We start from the raw sequence: 18,096 nt of genomic DNA on the forward strand, positions 1-18,096 counted from the left end.
CTCCCAGTGTCTCCAGGGTCCTGCCCTCCCGCCCCACCTGGTCAGGTCCCCCGCCCACCTGATGATGCGGCTGTGATGGAAGCACTCTCGGATGCCCAACTCCACCGCCAGGTGGGCCACCGACCAGCTGGGGTGGCTGCGGATGAGGTCGGTCAGCTGCTGCAGGACCTCAGCTTGCAGGATGTGGGTGGAGCTCTCGTAGAAGGGTGGCAACTGGGAAGAATACTGCTGGAAGTTCACCAGGGCGTCAGCCTCTGTCTCCAGCTGGAAGAGTCTGAGGAGCCAGGACAGAGGAGGAAGACGTGAACATGAGCCAGAAGAGGCCCTCAGCCCATGCCCTTGATGGAATCCAAAGACTTGCGTCCCCTCAAACAGGTCCTTGCCTGCTTCCAGGTGTGGACGGACCTGCTCCAGCTGGACTCTCCTTCCTCCCACACACACCCTTAAATGGAAGTGGTGCTTCCTTTTTATCTGAAAAGATTTCCGGTCTTTTCTTTCTTTTTTAAAAAATAACATCACATATATTTCCACAAGCACTGGTGCATATCCATGGCCCAGCATGTAATCCAAACTCACCAGGCCCATGAGGAGATAAGAAAATATGAAAGAAAACTAACAGAAACTATACACAACAGAAACAGATCTATAAATAGGGGTGGGGTGGGGCTGCAAACACTGACGCTATCTGATACAGACAAAATAACTGTGATAATACTCAAGAGGGCAAAACAGACAATTTTGGCAAATCACCTTAAACTATTAAAACCAAGAACCAACCAAGTGGAAATTGAAGAACTGACAAATACAATAGCCAAAATTAAGAGCCCAGTGGCTAGGCGGAATAGCAGATTGGACAACGCTGAATAGAAAATTAGTGAAAAGGAAGATAGGTCAGAAGAGAGTAAACAGAATAAAACATGGAGAGATAAATCTTGGAAAATACAGGAAAATAGATAAAAGACATAGAAACCCCATGGCAAGAGGAGCTTGGCAGGCTACAGTCTGTGGGGTCACGAAGTCGGACGTGACTGAGTGACTAAGCACATAGACTATATCATGAAAAGCTCTAGCACACAGATAGGTGGAGCCACAAAAATGGAATAGAAAAAGAATTATATAAGACCTTTCTGGTGGTACAGTGGATAAGAGTCTGCCTGTCAATGCAGGGGACATGGGTTCAATCCCTGGTCTGAGAAGATTCTACCTGCTGCGGAGCAACTAAACCTACGTGCCACGATGACTGAACCTGTGCTCTAGAGCCCACGAGTGGCAACTACTGAGCCTTTGTGCTGCAACTATTGGAGCCCGGGCACTAGAACCTGTGCCTCACAACGAGAGAAGCCGCCACAGTGAGAAGCCCACCCACAACTAGAGAGCGGCACCTACCCTCTGCAACGAGAGAAAGCCTGCACGCAGCAACGAGACCCAGTGCAACCAAAACCAGAACTGGTTCATCAATGTTTCTAAAAATAAAGAGAACTGTACGAAACCACACTTGAAGACTTAATGACTATGAACTTTCCAAAACTGGTGGAAAGCATTATTCCATCAATTTAAAATATCCAATATATATAGGATATAAAATATCCTATATCCTAAATTACTAATCTACCCCCCTCACCAAATCCACACTTACACTCCTCCCACTGAGCCACTGAGCAGTGTCTTTATTCTTTAATCTTCCCTGGTGGCTCAGATGGTAAAGGATCTGCCAGCAATGCAGGAGACCCAGTTTTGATCCCTGGGTCAGGAAGATCCCCTGGAGAAGGGAATGGCTACCCATGCCAGTATTCTTGCCTGGAGAATTCCATGGACAGAGGAGCCTGGTGGGCTACACTCCATGGGACTGCAAAAAGTCAGACACAACTGAGCAACTTTCTTTCACTTTTTATCCTTTAATTTGGCTTTGTAACTGCTTTACAAAGACAGTATGATGGAAGTTATGCTATCCTAGTTTTTAGACCAAGGCTTTCAGAGACTGGAAGCCTCTATCTCTTTTTTCTTGGTACTCAACCATCACACTGCAGGGAAGCTGAAGCACCTATGGGGATGACTCTCAGCCCTGAAACCTTAACCCTGAATGAACTCCCAGTCAACAGCCAGCACCAACTTGCCAGTTGCTAGTCATCTTAGAACTGGATCATGCAGTCAAGTCACAGATAATACCATGTATTGAGTTGGCCAAAAAGTTCATTTGGGTTCAAACATACTTTTTGGCCAACCCAATAGAATCAAACTAGCCTTTCCCACTAAGGTGCGCTCAACTCACGGATTTGTGGGCTAAATGACAATGGCACCCCACTCCAGTACTCTTGCCTGGAAAATCCCATGGACAGAGGAGCCTGGTGGGCTGCAGTCCATGGGGTCGCGAAGAGTCGGACACGACTGAGCGACTTCCCTTTCACTTTTCACTTTCCTGCATTGGAGAAGGAAATGGCACCCTACTCCAGTGTTCTTGACTGGAGAATCCCAGGGACGGGGGAGTCTGGTGGGCTGCCGTCTCTGGGGTCGCACAGAGTCGGACACGACTGAAGTGACTGAGCAGTAACATACTGTTCTAAGCCACTAAGTTTTGGAGGAGTCTGTTGCATAGTAATAACAGAGAGTAACATATATTGGTCAACATATTGTAATGTGGCGATAACTGACACATGTGCCACGTTACAGCTGCTAAAAACAAAATGCAAAGAGAAAACATTAAAAAAAGGAAAAAGGAAAAAGGTTATCTTCAGAAGGCAAGCATGAGACTCAACAATGAAGCTCAACAAGCTCAACAATGGAATGAGATAATGAGATGACATCCTTAAAGAATTAAAAGAGAATAAATGGCATTAAGAATTCTACAACCAGAAAAAAATTTCAAGTATGAATTTGAAATTAAAATATTTCACCAAAGGATAAAAAGAGAGAGAAAAGCAAACAGGTTGATTGTTTCATTAGTGGACCCAAACAAAAGGAAATATAAATGGATTCTCTTCAGGCAGAAGGATCTTGACCCTAGGTGGGTGGTCAAAGAGGCAGGAAAAAAAAAAAATTAAGCACCATAAAAATGGTAAATATGGGAATGAATCTAAGTAAATACTGAGAGTATAATGTCTTATTGGATTTAAATTTAAAATACTATAAAAATAATAGATGGCATAGAAGTCTTGATGGGGATAAATGGAGTTAAAGGGTTCTAAGACCCCTTTATTGTTCTGGAAGATGTCAAAGTGCCAATTATAGTTCTGTAGGGTCAAGGATCATCAAAAAAGCAAGAGAGTTCCAAAAAAAACATCTATTTCTGCTTTATTGACTATGCCAAAGCCTTTGGCTATGTGGATTACAATAAACTGTGGGAAATTATGAAAGAGATGGGAATACCAGACCACCTGACCTGCCTCTTGAGAAATCTGTATGCAGGTCAGGAAGTAACAGTTAGAACTGGACATGGAACAACAGACGGCCAAATAGGAAAAGGGGTACGTCAAGGCTGTATACTGTCACCCTGCTTATTTAACTTATATTCAGAGTACATCATGAGAAATGCTGGGCTGGATGAAGCACAAGCTGGAATCAAGATTGCAGAGAGAAATATCAGTAACCTCAGATACACAGATGACACCACCCTTATGGCAGAAAGCGAAGAAGAACTAAAGAGCCTCTTGATGAAGGTGAAAGAGAGTGAAAAAGTTGGCTTCAAGCTCAACATTCAGAAAACTAAGATCATGGCATCTGGTCCCATCACTTCATGGCAAATAGATGGACAAACAGTGGCAACAGTGGCAGACTTTATTTTGGGGGGCTCCAAAATCACTGCAGATGGTGACTGCAGCCATGAAATAAAAAGACGCTTACTCCACTTACTCCTTGGAAGAAAAGTTTTGACCAACCTAGACAGCATATTAAAAAACAGAGACATTACTTTACCAACAAAGGTCCATCTAGTCAAGGCTATGTTTTTCTAATAGTCATGTATGGATATGAGAGTTGGACTATAAAGAAACTGAGCACAGGAGAATTGATGCTTTTGAACTGTGGTGTTGGAGAAGACTCTTGAGAGTCCCTAGACTGCAAGGAGATCCAACCAGTCCATCCTAAAGGAAATCAGTCCTGAATGTTCATTGGAAGGACTGATGTTGAAGCTGAAGCTCCAATACTTTGGCCAACTGATGCGAAGAGCTGACTCATTTCAAAAGACACTGATGCTGGGAAAGGTTGAAGGTGAGAGGAGAAGGGGATGACACAGGATGAGATGGTTGGATGGCATCACCAACTCAATGGACATGAGTTTGAGTAAACTCCAGGAGTTGGTGATAGACGGAGGCCTGGCGTGCTGCAGTCCATGGGGCTGCAAAGAGTCAGATACGACTGAGCAACTGAACTGAACTGAACTGAACTGAAGGTCAAGGATGTATGTTACCATCTCTAGGGTTCTATCAAGAATTGTGAAGGGTTTCAGATTTTACCCTAGTTGCAAACTAACAAGTGAGTCTGACACAGTTTCATGGATGCTGGCAGAAGACTCAAGATTGCTGGATCAAAGACACAGGGCAACTTATTATTCACAGCAATAGCATTTGTGCCAGAGGATCAGCATTTGCGCCAATTCTCTGGGATCCATTTCCCAGAGGGTGACATGAAGAGGGTCAGGTGACAGCTGCTCACGTTGCCTTAGAAGAGAGAAACCCTGAGTGCAGGGAACTTGAATCTGTTCAAAATCATCAATGAGAACATCTGTCTAAGCTTTGCTCTGGAGGAAAATATTATCTTGATTACACAGTAGAGTAAGCAAACCTACACTTTGCTCTAGTCTAGAACCTGCCTCTATCTTCCACGGCTGTTCACAAGACAAACATCCTTGTGAAGTTAGAGTGGAACAAAGGCAGTCAGAGGCTCTGCTTGTAAGATGTACAGAAACACAAAAGGCCCATGAAGAACTACCTCCCAAAAGATATCATTAAAAGATAATAATAGAGTACAGATTTCCAAGCTGATAGAGATGGGTAAAATGGAATAAGAAGAAGAAAACATTCAATCATGAATTGCAAAAGCACTATGCTAAGTGAAAAAAGTCAGATTCAAAGGACTACAGGCTGTATGATTAAAATTAAAGCTCTCAGAAAGCTGGGAATAAAAAGGAACATTCACAATGCAACAGAACAACACACGGAACCAACAAAGGTGTGTATCTGGGTATTACTTTTGAATCCTGCAACTTCACTAAATTCACAGATTAGCTCTAGTAATTTTTCTAGGGTGTGTATCTGGAATCATGCTCATCCTCTTGCTCAGTCGCTAAGACACATCTAACTCCTACAATCCCGTGGACTGTAGCCCACCAGGCTCCTCTGTCCATGGGATTTCCCAGACAAGAATACTGGAGAGGGTGGCCATTTCCTTCTTCAGGGAATCTTCCCAACCCAAGGATCGAACTCACATCTCCTGCATTGGTAGGCGGATACTTTACCACTTAATCCACACAAGTGGTAAAGAATCCACACAATCTTGAAATACAGACATACAGAATACCCCTGCCAAAACGCTGTAAGGAAAAGAACTTTATGTTTTAAATGTCCAAGACAGCTGAGCAGGTAGTTGCCCAAAGAGGACTGCCAAATGGTCCATCAACATATCGAAGGGGCCCAACTGCATATGTCATCAAGAAAAGGCAAGTTAAAACCGTAATTATGTACTACTACAGATCCAATGGATCAGAGAATGTGACGTAACAGGAAATCTCACTTGCTGCTGGTAGAATATGAGATGGGCATTATTCATGGACATTGAGAATATGTACTGCGTTGACCCAGCAATTCCACTCCTGGATAGATGCCCAGCAGAAATACAGGCATGTATGCACCAAAACCAGAGACAACCCAAACATCTGACAATACCAACAGATACATAAAGCCAGCCTGTAGTTACACAGTGGAATTCCACTGCACTGAAAAGGACTGACACAGCAATGTGCAAAACGCAAACCTCCAGGCAAATGCTGGTCAAAGGAGCCAGACACAAAAGCAGTTATAAAAGTCAGATTAATGATCACCTTGGGGCGGGGGGGAAGAGGGGCTTCCGGGGTGCTGCAATGTTCTCCTTCTTGACAAGGGTGGTGAGATTTGCAACAAATACCTCAGTAGCCATCACTCCTGGGTATATATCCAAAGAAAATGAAAGCACTAATTCAAAAAGATACATGTGCACCAACGCTCACGGCAGCATCATTTACAATTGCCAAGATATGGAAGAAACCTACATGTGCATCGACAGATGAACAATGGAATACTACTCAGCCATGAATAAGGATGAAATTCTGCCGTTTGCAACAAGGGTGGATCTATGAAGTATTATGCTTAGTGAAATAAGCCAGACAGAGAAGACAAACATAAGACGTTATCACTTATCTATAGAATCTAAAAAACAAAACAAATGAGTGTATGTATCAAAACAGAAACAGATTTATGGATGCAGAGAACAAACTATTGGTTACCACTGGGGAGCATGAAGAGAGGAGGGGCAAAATAGGGGAAGGGGATTCAGGGATACAGAAAACTACATTTAGGGCCTCCACAGTGGTCCAGTGGTTAAGAACTTCTCTTGCAATGCAGTGGGCACAGGTTTCATCCCTGGTCAGGGAACTGAGATCCCACATGCCACGGGGCAACTAAGCCCCCATGCTGCAACTAAGACCTAGTGTGGCCAAATAAATAAATACTAAAAAAATAATTACGCATAAAATAGATGGCAACAAGGATATATTATACAGCACAGGGAAATAAAGTCACTGTTTTGCAATAACTTTAAATGGATTATAGTCTACAAATATATTGAACCACTATGTCATAAACCTGAAACTGTAAATCAAGTAGACTTAGAAAAAAAGACCCAGAAAATAAAAAAACAAAGAGAACAGGAGGAGAGGAGATGACGGTGAATTATGTCAAACAGGAAAACTGCCTGAATGCGGGAAAATATGGAGTTAAGGAGATTTTTTTTTTAAAGCTTATTTGTACATCAATAGGAAATATCTAGTGAAGAGGGGGGAATTATGTGGGAGAGACAGGAAAGAACTGGTGAACTGATGTCCTGACACGGAGAGGAGACGATGACCTGGAGGCGGGAAGGGGCTCGGTCAGACGCACGGCTGGCGTGTCTCGAGTCACGATGGGGATGGGCCTGGATGTGGGTACAGGTTGGGGTCGATGGGGTGGAGGGAGCTCTTCTTCTCTTCCCCTGGTTTCTGCTTTCTCAGTGAGACAGAAGCCAGGTCATCAGAGCACAGAGAGGAGGGACTGGAGGCGGAGGAGGGAGGACCAGACGCGCCTTCCAAGAGAACCAGAGAGTTTCTTTATTAATCTGGAGGCCCTAGGTCTTAGTCGTGGCATGGGGGCTCGGTTATCTCATGGCATCCCGACCAGGGATGGAACCGGTGTCCTCCGCATTGCAAGGGAGATTCTTAACCACTGGACCATTAGGAAAGTACCTACGTGTAGGCTTGCCAAACGCACAGGCTCGCATCCAGCCCATCCACCCTGAGATCTGAAAGTGAGAGTGGTCAGTGTGGAGGGGTGTTCCTCCAGCCATGGTGGAGAATTGGAATTAACTTGTGTTGGGGTTTTGCCAAGTAAACATGATGAACAGAGAAGACAACAGGAAAGCAGAGTGTATGCAAGTGTGTGAAGACAATGATATGCTAGCTAAGGAGTGAAATTTGGAAAACTCAGCAGTGGCCACAGGAATGGAAAAGGTCAGTTTTCATTCCAATCCCAAAGAAAGGCAATGCCAAAGAATGCTCAAACTACTGCACAGTTGCACTCATCTCAACACGATAGTAAACTAATGCTCAAAATTCTCCAAGCCAGGCTTCAACAGTACGTGAACCGTGAACTTCCAGATGTTCAAGCTGGTTTTAGAAAAGGCAAAAGAATCAGAGATCAAATTGCCAACATCCACTGGATTATCGAAAAAGCAAGAGAGTTCCGGAAAAATATCTACTTCTGCTTTATTGACTATACCAAAGCCTTTAACTCTGTGGACCACAACAAACTCTGGAAACTTCTGAAAGTGATTGGAATACCAGACCACCTCACCTGCTTCTTGAGAAATCTGTATGCAGGTCAGGAAGCAACAGTTAGAACTGGACATGGAACAGACTGGTTCCAAATTGGGAAAGGAGTACGTCAAGGCTGTATATTGTCACCCTGCTTATTTAACTTATATTCAGAGTATATCATGAGAAACGCTGGGCTGCATGAAGCACAAACTGGAATCAAGATTGCCAGGAGAAATACCAATAACCTCAGATATGCAGATGACATGAACCTTATAGCAGAAAGCAAAGAAGAACTAAAGAGCCTCTTGATGAAAGTGAAAGAGGAGAGTGAAAAAGTTGGCTTAAAATTCAACACTCAGAAAACTAGGATCATGGCATCCGGTCCCATCATTTCATGGCAAACAGAAGGGGAAACAGTGACAGACTTTATTTTTTTGGGCTCCAAAATCACTGCAGATAGTGACTTCAGCCATGAAATTAAAAGATGCTTGCTCCTTGGAAGGAAAGTTATGACCAACCTAGACAGCATATTAAAAAGCAAAGACATTACTTTGCCAACAAAGGTCCATCTAGTCAAGGCTATGGTTTTTCCAGTAGTCATGTATGGATGTGACAGTTGGACCATAAAGAAAGCTGAGCACCGAAGAATTGATGCTTTTGAACTGTGGTGCTAGAGAAGACTCTTGAGAGTCCCTTGGACTGCAAGGAGATCCAACCAGTCCATCCTAAGGGAGATCAGTCCTGGGTGTTCATTGGAAGGACTGATGTTGAAGCTGAAACTCCAATACTTTGGCCACTTGATGTGAAGAACTGACTCATTTGAAACGATCCTGATGCTGGGAAAGACTGAGGGCAGGAGGTGACGGGGACGACAGAGGATGGCATAATAAAGGATGACAGGTTGGATGGCATCACTGACTCAATGGACATAAGTTTGAGTAAACTCGAGGAGTTGGCGATGGGACAGTGAGGCCTGGCGTGCTGTAACCCATGGGGTTGCAAAGAGTCAGACACGACTGAGCGACTGAACTGAACTGAACTGAAGGAGTGAAATTCACAATAGGCGTGGGGATGGTAAAAAGGTGGCAGGGTCATTGCCTCATCTGCAGGGGGACACCAGGCATTCAGAGTACCAGAGGGAAGAAGCAGATAAGTCAGGAGGCAGAGGTCAGAAACTGGGATGCTTGGCATTTGTATCTATGGAAGAGCTGCTGCTACTGGTGATGACCGGGCTCAGGCAACGGCTGTGTGCTCAGGCACCAAGAGCCCTGGGTGTTAGGCGTGGCACCCTGTGAATGAAACAGTCACCAAGAGTCAAGCCAGGAGCAGTGATGGTGCGAGGCAGGTCCGAGCCACGGGCTCACGTCTTCGAGGATCTGGGGGAGATGCCTGCCGCTAGGGGAGAGAGTGAGTCTTAGCCTAGGATGCGGTTCACTTCATGATTGATGGGCGAAGAGGACGTGACCCCACCTCCAGGCCCAGTGGGAGGAACCTGGGAGGGAAAACTCTTGGGAGGCCTGCAGAGAAGCAGCGCCCTCGGGTGGAGTCAGGTCCAGGTTAGAACAAGGAGGTGAAAGAAAGATCTAGAGAAAAGGGGAGGATCTAGCAGACCCATGGGGCAGTATCTTTTCTCTCTTCTAGAACTGAGCCTGCAGACTAAAGCACCGTGGCATCAGTGTGGGGAAGCCTCTGCTTTGGTGGAAGGGGCCTGTGGAAAAGGGGGCCCCTTATCCAGGGGGCCTGTGATTTAGGAAATGGCAGGCAAATGCATGGATATGCATTTAGCGGGGGGGACAGGGAACCCTGAGACTCTCAAGGGGGTCCTGGAATGAAAAATGGCCAAGAACCATTGGGTTAGAGGGGTTTATAACTCTCTCCCTTCTCCCTCCCTCAATGACTTTGCTCTGATGCGCTCTCAGGCCTTCTCCTATTGAAATCTTGCTCACCCTCCCGGGCCATCTCCAACCCAAGCACCCCAGAGAAGCCTTTCCCATCTCTCCTGTCACATACACTTTGACCTTCAGTGGTCATGGGTCAACCAAAGTTTACTGCTGTGTAGTTGTTCAGTCATGTTTGACTCCTTGAGACCCATGGACTGTAGCCCGCCAGGCTCCTCTGGCCATGGGGTTCTCCAGGCAAGAATATTGGAGTGGGTTGACGTTTCTTTCTTCAAAGCGTATATACAGAAACCAGGGAAAGGTAGACGGTAGGTACACTGAAGCCGCGCACACTTTGCATCACCTCCTCTGAGATGGTAACAGTGTTAAATGTTGTTCTTATTGTAACCTTCATTCACAGACAGACAGCAAAGTTTCATAGATGGATGGCTGTAGTTCAGCGGACCTCCAAGGACAGAGCCCCAGGGTTCAAACATCTGCCAAGTACTGGATACTAGCTGGGCGTTAACAGAAATGACTCAGACCCAGGCCCTGTCCTTCCTGAGCTCTGCGGGCTGGTGGGGGAGACAGATGGGCAATCTAAAACAAGAGGGATGGACAGAGATTCAGGCAGTGGTGAGGGAGAAGAGAAGGGTGAGCACAGGCTCACAGAGCAGGTGCCCAAGAGGCGTGGGCCAAGGAGTACGGGGAGAGCGCCAGGGCAAAGAGAGAGTATAGCGAGGTGAGGTCTGTGCAGGGAACATGAGTCTCACATGAGCCTGTTAGGACATTCAGTCCACTGAATGCAGGTCCTACTCCACCTTTTCTGGCCACTGCCTGAGCTCCTAGAGGGCACAGACCTGCCCTTGGTGGAGACAGGCTATGGACTGGATAAACAGTGAACGGGTAAACCCCAGGGTGTGTGTCCAGGCAAAGTCCCAGCACAGAGGGCCTCAAAAGTCAACCCCCTGGGGGCCAACCCCTAGGGGGAAGTCAACGCCCTTCCCTGGTGGTCCAGTGGCTAAGACGTCATGCTCCCAGGGCAGGGACTCTGGGTTCGATCCCTGGTCAGGGAACTAGATCCTACATGTAGCAATCAAGAGTTCACATGCCGCAACTAAGACACAGTGCAGCCAAATAAATAATTAGAAAGAAAAAAAAAAACCTCAGTCCCCTTTTGAGAAGAGAAGGTCACGTGTCACATGTGCTTTGATCATTCCTCCCAGGATTCCAGGGAAGTGCAGCCCTGCTTCTGCTGAGATACCAGTGGGAGGCTGGCGGGGCTCATCAAGGACCATATGTCACAAGTCAGTGTCAGCAGCAAATGATTAACTCGTACCAGGAAGAGAAGTATGGACGTTATCACAATGTACACAGCGGTGCTACAGGTGACCGCCGCGGCGCTCACCCCAGAAGAGCCAGACGCCTGGCCCATATGCCGGGCTGGGGGCCTAGGATGGGCCCGGGGGGAGCTGGACACTGACCCCCACAGCTCATCCCACTGCAAAGGGGCCCGCCTGGATGAAAAGGAAGAGGTGGGTTCTCGAGCTAGAATGACTGGGTCTGAAGCCCGGCTCCGCTATCCAGCGGCTTTGTGACTTCAGCAAGTTACTTAAATTCTCCGAGCTGTGTTTCCTCCTCTGTAAGGAGGGGTCAGTGAAAGCCCTGCCTCGGGGGACGGCCGTGAAGATGAAGGGAGCTGAGTCAGACCAGTGCCTCACACACACTAATATAACGAAACGCTATCAGAGTTGCATCTATATCAGCCAGCATCCAGCTCTCCATCCATAGGGATGCTGTAGGACTCCCAGGCCTTTGGAAATGAAACCTGAGTATTCAGAAGACCCCAACCCGCTCCCCCATCCTGGAGCTCTGCAGCTATAGAATAGGAGCACCTCCACCTGGAAGCAGGGCCCTGACAGCCCCATCCCACACATTTAAGTACTTTGGCCATCATTCAAAGCCCTCCAGCAAGGAAAGGAGGAGACTTAAAAGACAGAACCTTGACCCCTTGAAAAGGAAGTCCAATACCCCAAGCCTGCTCTCCACCAAGTGCAGGGTGTTCGGAGCAGTGGGGTGCACTCCCCCACCACCGCAATGATGACCCCCAGTGAGAAGCCCAGGGTCAGGCACAGCACACCCTCCCCGCAGCCCTCGCTCCCGGTCACTCCCAGGCCTTGGCATCTCCATTTCCGCAGCCCTTTGGGACCCCAGCTCCAGCATTCCACCCTCTAACCCCCATTTCCCGCCTCCCAGCTCACTCCCTGGATCACAAGACAACTTGCCAGGTGAAACCAATGAGGAAGGGCCATCGGCACCAGCCCAACTCAATGCGAGTCTGCCAAGCTCCCCCAGGTTCCTTGCCTTCTGGGTCCTTGGCCTCTCCTCTCCCCTTTCCTCAACCGGCTTTGCATCTGCTCGGTTCCCTCAGCCCTGTCCTGGCTTCTTACCCTCTCCTCTAGCCCACGGAGGGGGCCCAGTGTGCCCTGAGAAGTACAGGTGTCCACTCCTTCCAGGCTGCCCCCAACAAACCTCGGCCAACCAGCCCCTGCAAGGACAGTCATGCTAACGACCCAGGACTACCGGCAATCCCTGGACCTTTCCCAATGTGACTTTCTCCACTTCCTCATCCTTCCTGCCTCCCTCTATCCACATGGGCCCAGCCCCAGGCCCTGCTTCCAGGACCCTGATGGGCCAGAAGTCATCCAGGCCAGGAAGTCCCTGCCTCCTTTCTAAAAGCGGCCACCCCACCCATCACAGACCCCTCAGATGTCAGGGGACCTCCAAGCTGAGACCTGGGAGGAGTCAAGGGAGCAAAGTGGCGGTGGGGGAGGGGGCAACTGACCATTACCCACCGGAATCCGCTCTGGGGGTTCCTGGGGTTGACCAAGATGCAGTCCCACGTGCGGTTGGAAGAGTTCTGGAACAGAATCAGCTGCCCCTCCTCTCGGACCCGGCGGCGCGAGTGGTAGTCCTCAACGGCCACCTCCTTCACCCGGAATGGGTTCACAAACAAGTTGGTGACGCTGCTGAGGGTGTTGACCAGGCGGCCGAAGAACTGCATCCTCTGGGGGGCCGGTGGGGAGGCCCCACCACCTTCCCCCTCAGTCTGGAAGAAAACGGAGTCTCGGGTCAGCCGGGCGCGGTCTCCCATGCCCACCTCACCACGCGTGGCAGCTTCCTGCATGGGCACCCCGCTGGCTCCCCACCAGCGCTGTCCCCCGGATCCTGGGCCTGGAGGGACCTGGAAAGAAGAGGGGGAAAGAAAGAGAAACAGCACTGAGTGGGACGGAATGGGGGCTTATGGAAAGTTCCAGAGCTGGCACTGTGCACAAGCGAACGGTGCTGTCCTGCCCGCCGACCCAGTTTCCCCAACAGAGACTCAGTTTCCTCATCTGCGGTGCGGGGTGGTCACGATCAGAGAAGGCGGCAGACGTGAACACACGTGACAAGCGACACTTCCCTGTGCAAAGCGGGGCGGGGCGGTTCTCACTCTGCAAAGTATGGAATCGACTTTTGGGAACTCAAAGAGCTTGGCATGGCTCATTTCGAGTCCACAAACAAAACCAGTGGCACCTCTCTACTGGATGCCACGAGGGGCCCAGAGTCACCTCACACTCCATCAGGGCCATAGATCTCAAATCTTTGGTGGGGGCTTCCCTGCCAGTCCAGTGGTTAAGACTAAGCACTTCCACTTTAGGGGACACAGGTTTGACCCCTGGTCAGGGTAGTTAAGATCCCGCATGCCACGAGGTGCGGCCAGAAAATAAAATAAAAAATAAAACCTTCTGCGCCTGCTATCTCAGGCTTCCCTTGGAGTTCTGAGAGAACACAAAAGCACGCTCCCCAGAAATGAGCATGACCCTAAGACTCAGAAACAGTGACACAGGTTTGGGTGGAAATTTTGTTTCATACTCATAGGGTCACACTGTCTGCCATAGAGATTGTTCTCAGTTTGGATGACAGAATTAGATGTTATTTCCTAGGTTCCCAGAAAACACCCCACCTTCCTCAGGCAGTGCCACCAAACCTGGGTGGCAACTGGCTGGGGGCCACCCTCTGCCTCTGTGCTACGATGTCACCTGGTGAAAGGGCGGGTGACATGGAGGACACAGTGTGGGTGTCCTGGAGGAGAGTGGACACTCTGGTCTACGTGCGGACAGAGGACCAACCGCAGGCATGAAAGGAAGAGTAAGAGGCCTACAAAGAATCATCAAAAAAGGCAGGCAGGGTCAATAATAACCACCACACCAGGAGATACTAAGCACTTACGAGGCAGTAGGCCCTGAGCTAAGTAAGCACTTAGTGGTCTCATTTAATTCTCACAAACTATATGAGGCAGAGGGCCCAGGCACAGAGTGCAACTCTGAAGCAAAACTGCATTCAAATCCTGTCCTCACCACTGACCCTGCGTAAGTTACTCAACCTCTCTAAGTCAGTTTCCTCAGCCACAACATGTGGACCACAACAGTGCCTAATAATAGAACCTCAGTTCAGTCGCTCAGTCGTGTCCAACTCTTTGGGACCCCATGGACTGCAGCACACCAGGCTTCCCTGTCCACCACCAACTCCCAGAGCTTGCTCAAACTCATGTCCATCGAGTCACTGATGCCATCCAACCATCTCATCCTCTGCCATCCCCTTTTCCTCCCATCTCCAATCTTTCCCAGCATCAGGGTCTTTTCCAGTCAGTTCTTCACATTAGGCGGCCAAAGTATTGGAGCTTCAGCTTCAGCATCAGTCCTTCCAATGAATATTCAGGACTGATTTCCTTTAGGATGGACTGATTAGATCTCCTTGCAGTCCAAGGGACTCTCAAGAGTCTTCTCCAACACCACAGGTCAAAAGCATCAGTTCTTCAGCACTCAGCTTTCTTTATGATCTAACTCTCACATCCATACATGACTACTGGAAAAACCATAGCTTTGACTACACAGACCTTTGTTGGCAGAGAAATGTCTCTACTTTTTAATATGCTGTCTACGTTTGTCATAGCTTTTCTTCCAAGGAGAAAGTGTTTTTTAATTTCATGGCTGCAGTCACCATCTACAGAGATTTTGGAGCCCAAGAAAATACAGTCTGTCACAGTTTCTATTGTTTCCCCATCTATTTGCCATGAAGTGATAGGACCAGATGCCATGATCTTCGTATTTTGAATGTTGAGTTTTAAGTCAGCTTTTTTATTCTCCTCTTTCACTTTCATCAAGAGGCTCTTTAGTTCCTCTTCACTTTCTGCCATAAGGGTAGTGTCATCTGCATATCTGAGGTTATTGACATTTCTCTCTGCAATCTTGATTCCAGCTTGTGCTTCATCCAGCCCAGCATTTCTCATGATGTACTCTGCATATAAGTTATATAAGCAGGGTGACAATATACAGCCTAGATGTACTCCTTTCCCAATTTGGAACCTGTCCTTTGTTCCATGTCAGATTCTGTTTCTTCTTGACCTGTATACAGACTTCTCAAGATGCAGGTCAGGTGGTCTGGTATTCCCAACTCCTTGAGAATTTTCCAGTTTGTTGTGATCCACACCATCAGAGGCTTTAGCATAGTCAATGAAGCAGAAATAGATGTTTTTCTGGAACTCTCTTGCTTTTTGATGACCCAACAGATGTTGACAATTTGATCTCTGGTTCCTCTCCCTTTTCTAAAACCAGCTTGAACATCTCAATTCACAGCTCACCATTCTCAGTTCTCAATACCACTGAAGCCTCACTTGAAGAATTTTGAGCATTACTTTGCTAGCATGTGAGATGAGTCCAATTGTGCAGTACTTTGAACATTCTTTGGCATTGACTTTCTTTGGGATTGGAATGAAACCTGACCTTTTCCAGTCCTGTGTCCACTGCTGAGTTTTTCAAATTTGCTAGCGTATTAAGTGCAGCACTTTCACAGTATTATCTTTTAGGATTTGAAATAGCTCAGCTGGAATTCCATCCCCTCCACTAGCTTTGTTCATAGTGATGCTTCCTTAGACCCACTTGACTTCACACTCCAGGATGTCTGGCTCTAGGTGAGTGACCACACCATCATGGTTATCTAGGTCATTAAAATCTTTTTTGTATAGTTCTACACATTCTTGCCACCTCTTCTTAATATCTTCAGCTTCTGTTAGGTCCTTACTATTTCAGTCCTTTATTATGCCTATCTTTGCATTAAATGTTCCCTTGGTATCTCTAATTTTCTTGAAGAGATCTCTAGTCTTTTCCATTCTATTGTTTTCTTCTATCTCTTTGCACTGATCACTTAGGAAGGCTTTCTTATCTCTCCTTGTTATTGTTTGGAACTCTGAATTCAGATGGATATGTCTTTCCTTTTCTCCTTTGCCTTTTGCTTCTCTTCTTTTCTCAGCTATTTGTAAGGCCTCCTCAGACAACCATTTTGCCTTTTTGTATTTCTTCCTCTTCGGGTTGGCTCTGATCACTGTCTCCTGTACAATGTTACAAGCCTTCGTCCATAGTTCTTCAGGCACTCTATCAGATCTAATCCTTTGAATCTATTTGTCACTTCCACTGTATAATCATAAGGGATTTGATTTAGGTCATACCTGAATGTGTGGTTTTCCCTACTTTCTTCAACTTAAGTCTGAATTTGGCAATAAGGAGTTCATGGTCTGAGCCACAGTCAGCTCCTGGTCCTAAATAATAGAACCTGGCAGGTAGTAAGTATTCAGCACTAGCCCTCTTTAGTTCCATCACCCCTCTTTTACAGATAAGGAAACTGAGGCTTATAGAACATGATTAAAGAGCTTTGAAAAGAACGTAAAGTTTTGTAACGTCTTTCCTTTTAAGATGTGTGAGCAGACTGTGAGTTAGTTTTTTCTCCTTTAACACAAGGACAACACTCCCCTCTCCTCTGTTGTAAGGATTAAATGAGCACCTCGTGAGAATGCTATGTCAAGACCCTTCTTTCTTCCACACTTGGGAGTTGAAAGGACAGAGGAGCTGGGGTACCTACAGCCAGGGGAGCAGGGCGGGACACTAAGGACAGCCAAGGGGCTGGATTCCAGAAAAAGAATCCCCCCAAAACGGAACACACGGCACACACATCAAAGTGCATATAACAATTTTTGTTTTGACACAAAATGGAAGCAACTTCAGTATCCAGCATTAGGGGAATTGTAAATTATGACACGTTTACCCTAGAGACATCACGTGGTCAGTAAAAGCTGCTACTGTGAAGGTCATAACAACCCAGGAAAAGTACGTGGTGTTGTCATAGGCTCAGTCCACCCCACTGCGCTCTTCAGGGCTGCAAGCTCGGCCTGCGAAGCCCCTGCTTCCCCTTGCAGCCTCTCCCTGTCAGTCCCCACTGTTGGCTCCAAACTGCACATGATTCCAGAAAACAATGTTGTTTCACACCATCTCGCCTGTCTGCATTGCTTAGTCTGTCTAGAGTATCTTTTGTCTCCGTTTCTAGCTGGAACTCTTCATAACACAAACCACATCAAGTACGTGTGTGCCTCTTTCTGTCCTCTGGCCCCGTTCCAGGACCTCTACATATATTAATCATTTTCATCTGCACCAGCACCTATGAAATTGCTACCATTGTTATCCTCATTCTACACATGAGACAAGCAAGAAACAGTGAGGTAAAGCAACGGGCCCAAGGTCACACAGCTAGTAGGTGGAGGAGGGAAGCCCAGTTGGGCAGGCTCTAGAGACTGAGTTTCTTAAGGGTGGGTAGTGGGTCTTTTCACTTCTAGACAGTCAACCGTAACACAAGACTCAGCCCAGAGAAAGTGTGTTAAGATACAACTTAACTGAGTAAAAATTACGCAGAACAAACAAACAAAATTGATAGAAAACATACCAAGTACTAAGGGCAGATGAGAGTATTAGGTTTATGGGCAATCTCCCCCGCCTTTTTTCCAAATGGTAAAAAAAATGAGTCTATTTTTTAAAGAAAGTAGGAGTATAGGCTGAGCCCCTGGGGCCTGCATCTGGGGAGCTGGAGGGAATGTGGGGGTCAGGCCTGGCTTAGCAGCTGCATAGTTTCCCAGAAGGCAGGCCGAGCACAAGGAGTGGGGCTCACTTCTGGTGAGAAGGGAGTGGGGGAGTCAGGAGCACCCAGCAGCCACGGCCCCCCTGGGTTAAGGAGGAGTCACCGTGGAGGTCAAGCTGAATGGAGGGAAGATGCCCCACCCCCAAGGAGAGCCCCCGTCCTCAGGGTCCCAGGGTCGGT

General features: G+C 47.3%; 1 protein-coding gene across 7 annotated transcripts in view; it reads right to left on the bottom strand.

The window, feature by feature from the left end:
* PLA2G6 (phospholipase A2 group VI) overlaps nucleotides 1-18,096 on the bottom strand; it is a 58,835-nt gene that overhangs the window by 33,741 nt on the left and 6,998 nt on the right. For 5 of the 7 annotated variants that reach the window (XM_019961792.2, XM_070790387.1, XM_070790386.1 and 2 more), the window contains exons 2-3: nucleotides 12,768-13,021; nucleotides 59-274 (exon numbers count right to left, since the gene is read on the bottom strand). In XM_019961792.2, the coding sequence (XP_019817351.1) occupies nucleotides 59-274; nucleotides 12,768-12,976 (425 nt within the window). In that variant the 5' untranslated portion in view covers nucleotides 12,977-13,021. Of the gene's footprint in view, nucleotides 1-58; nucleotides 275-12,767; nucleotides 13,157-18,096 lie in introns of those variants that run through there. The other 2 variants (XM_019961793.2, XM_019961791.2) reach the window with 2 other exon arrangements.

This window comes from Bos indicus, chromosome 5, assembly GCF_029378745.1.
Source record: "Bos indicus isolate NIAB-ARS_2022 breed Sahiwal x Tharparkar chromosome 5, NIAB-ARS_B.indTharparkar_mat_pri_1.0, whole genome shotgun sequence".
NCBI classification, from domain to species: domain Eukaryota; kingdom Metazoa; phylum Chordata; class Mammalia; order Artiodactyla; family Bovidae; genus Bos; species Bos indicus.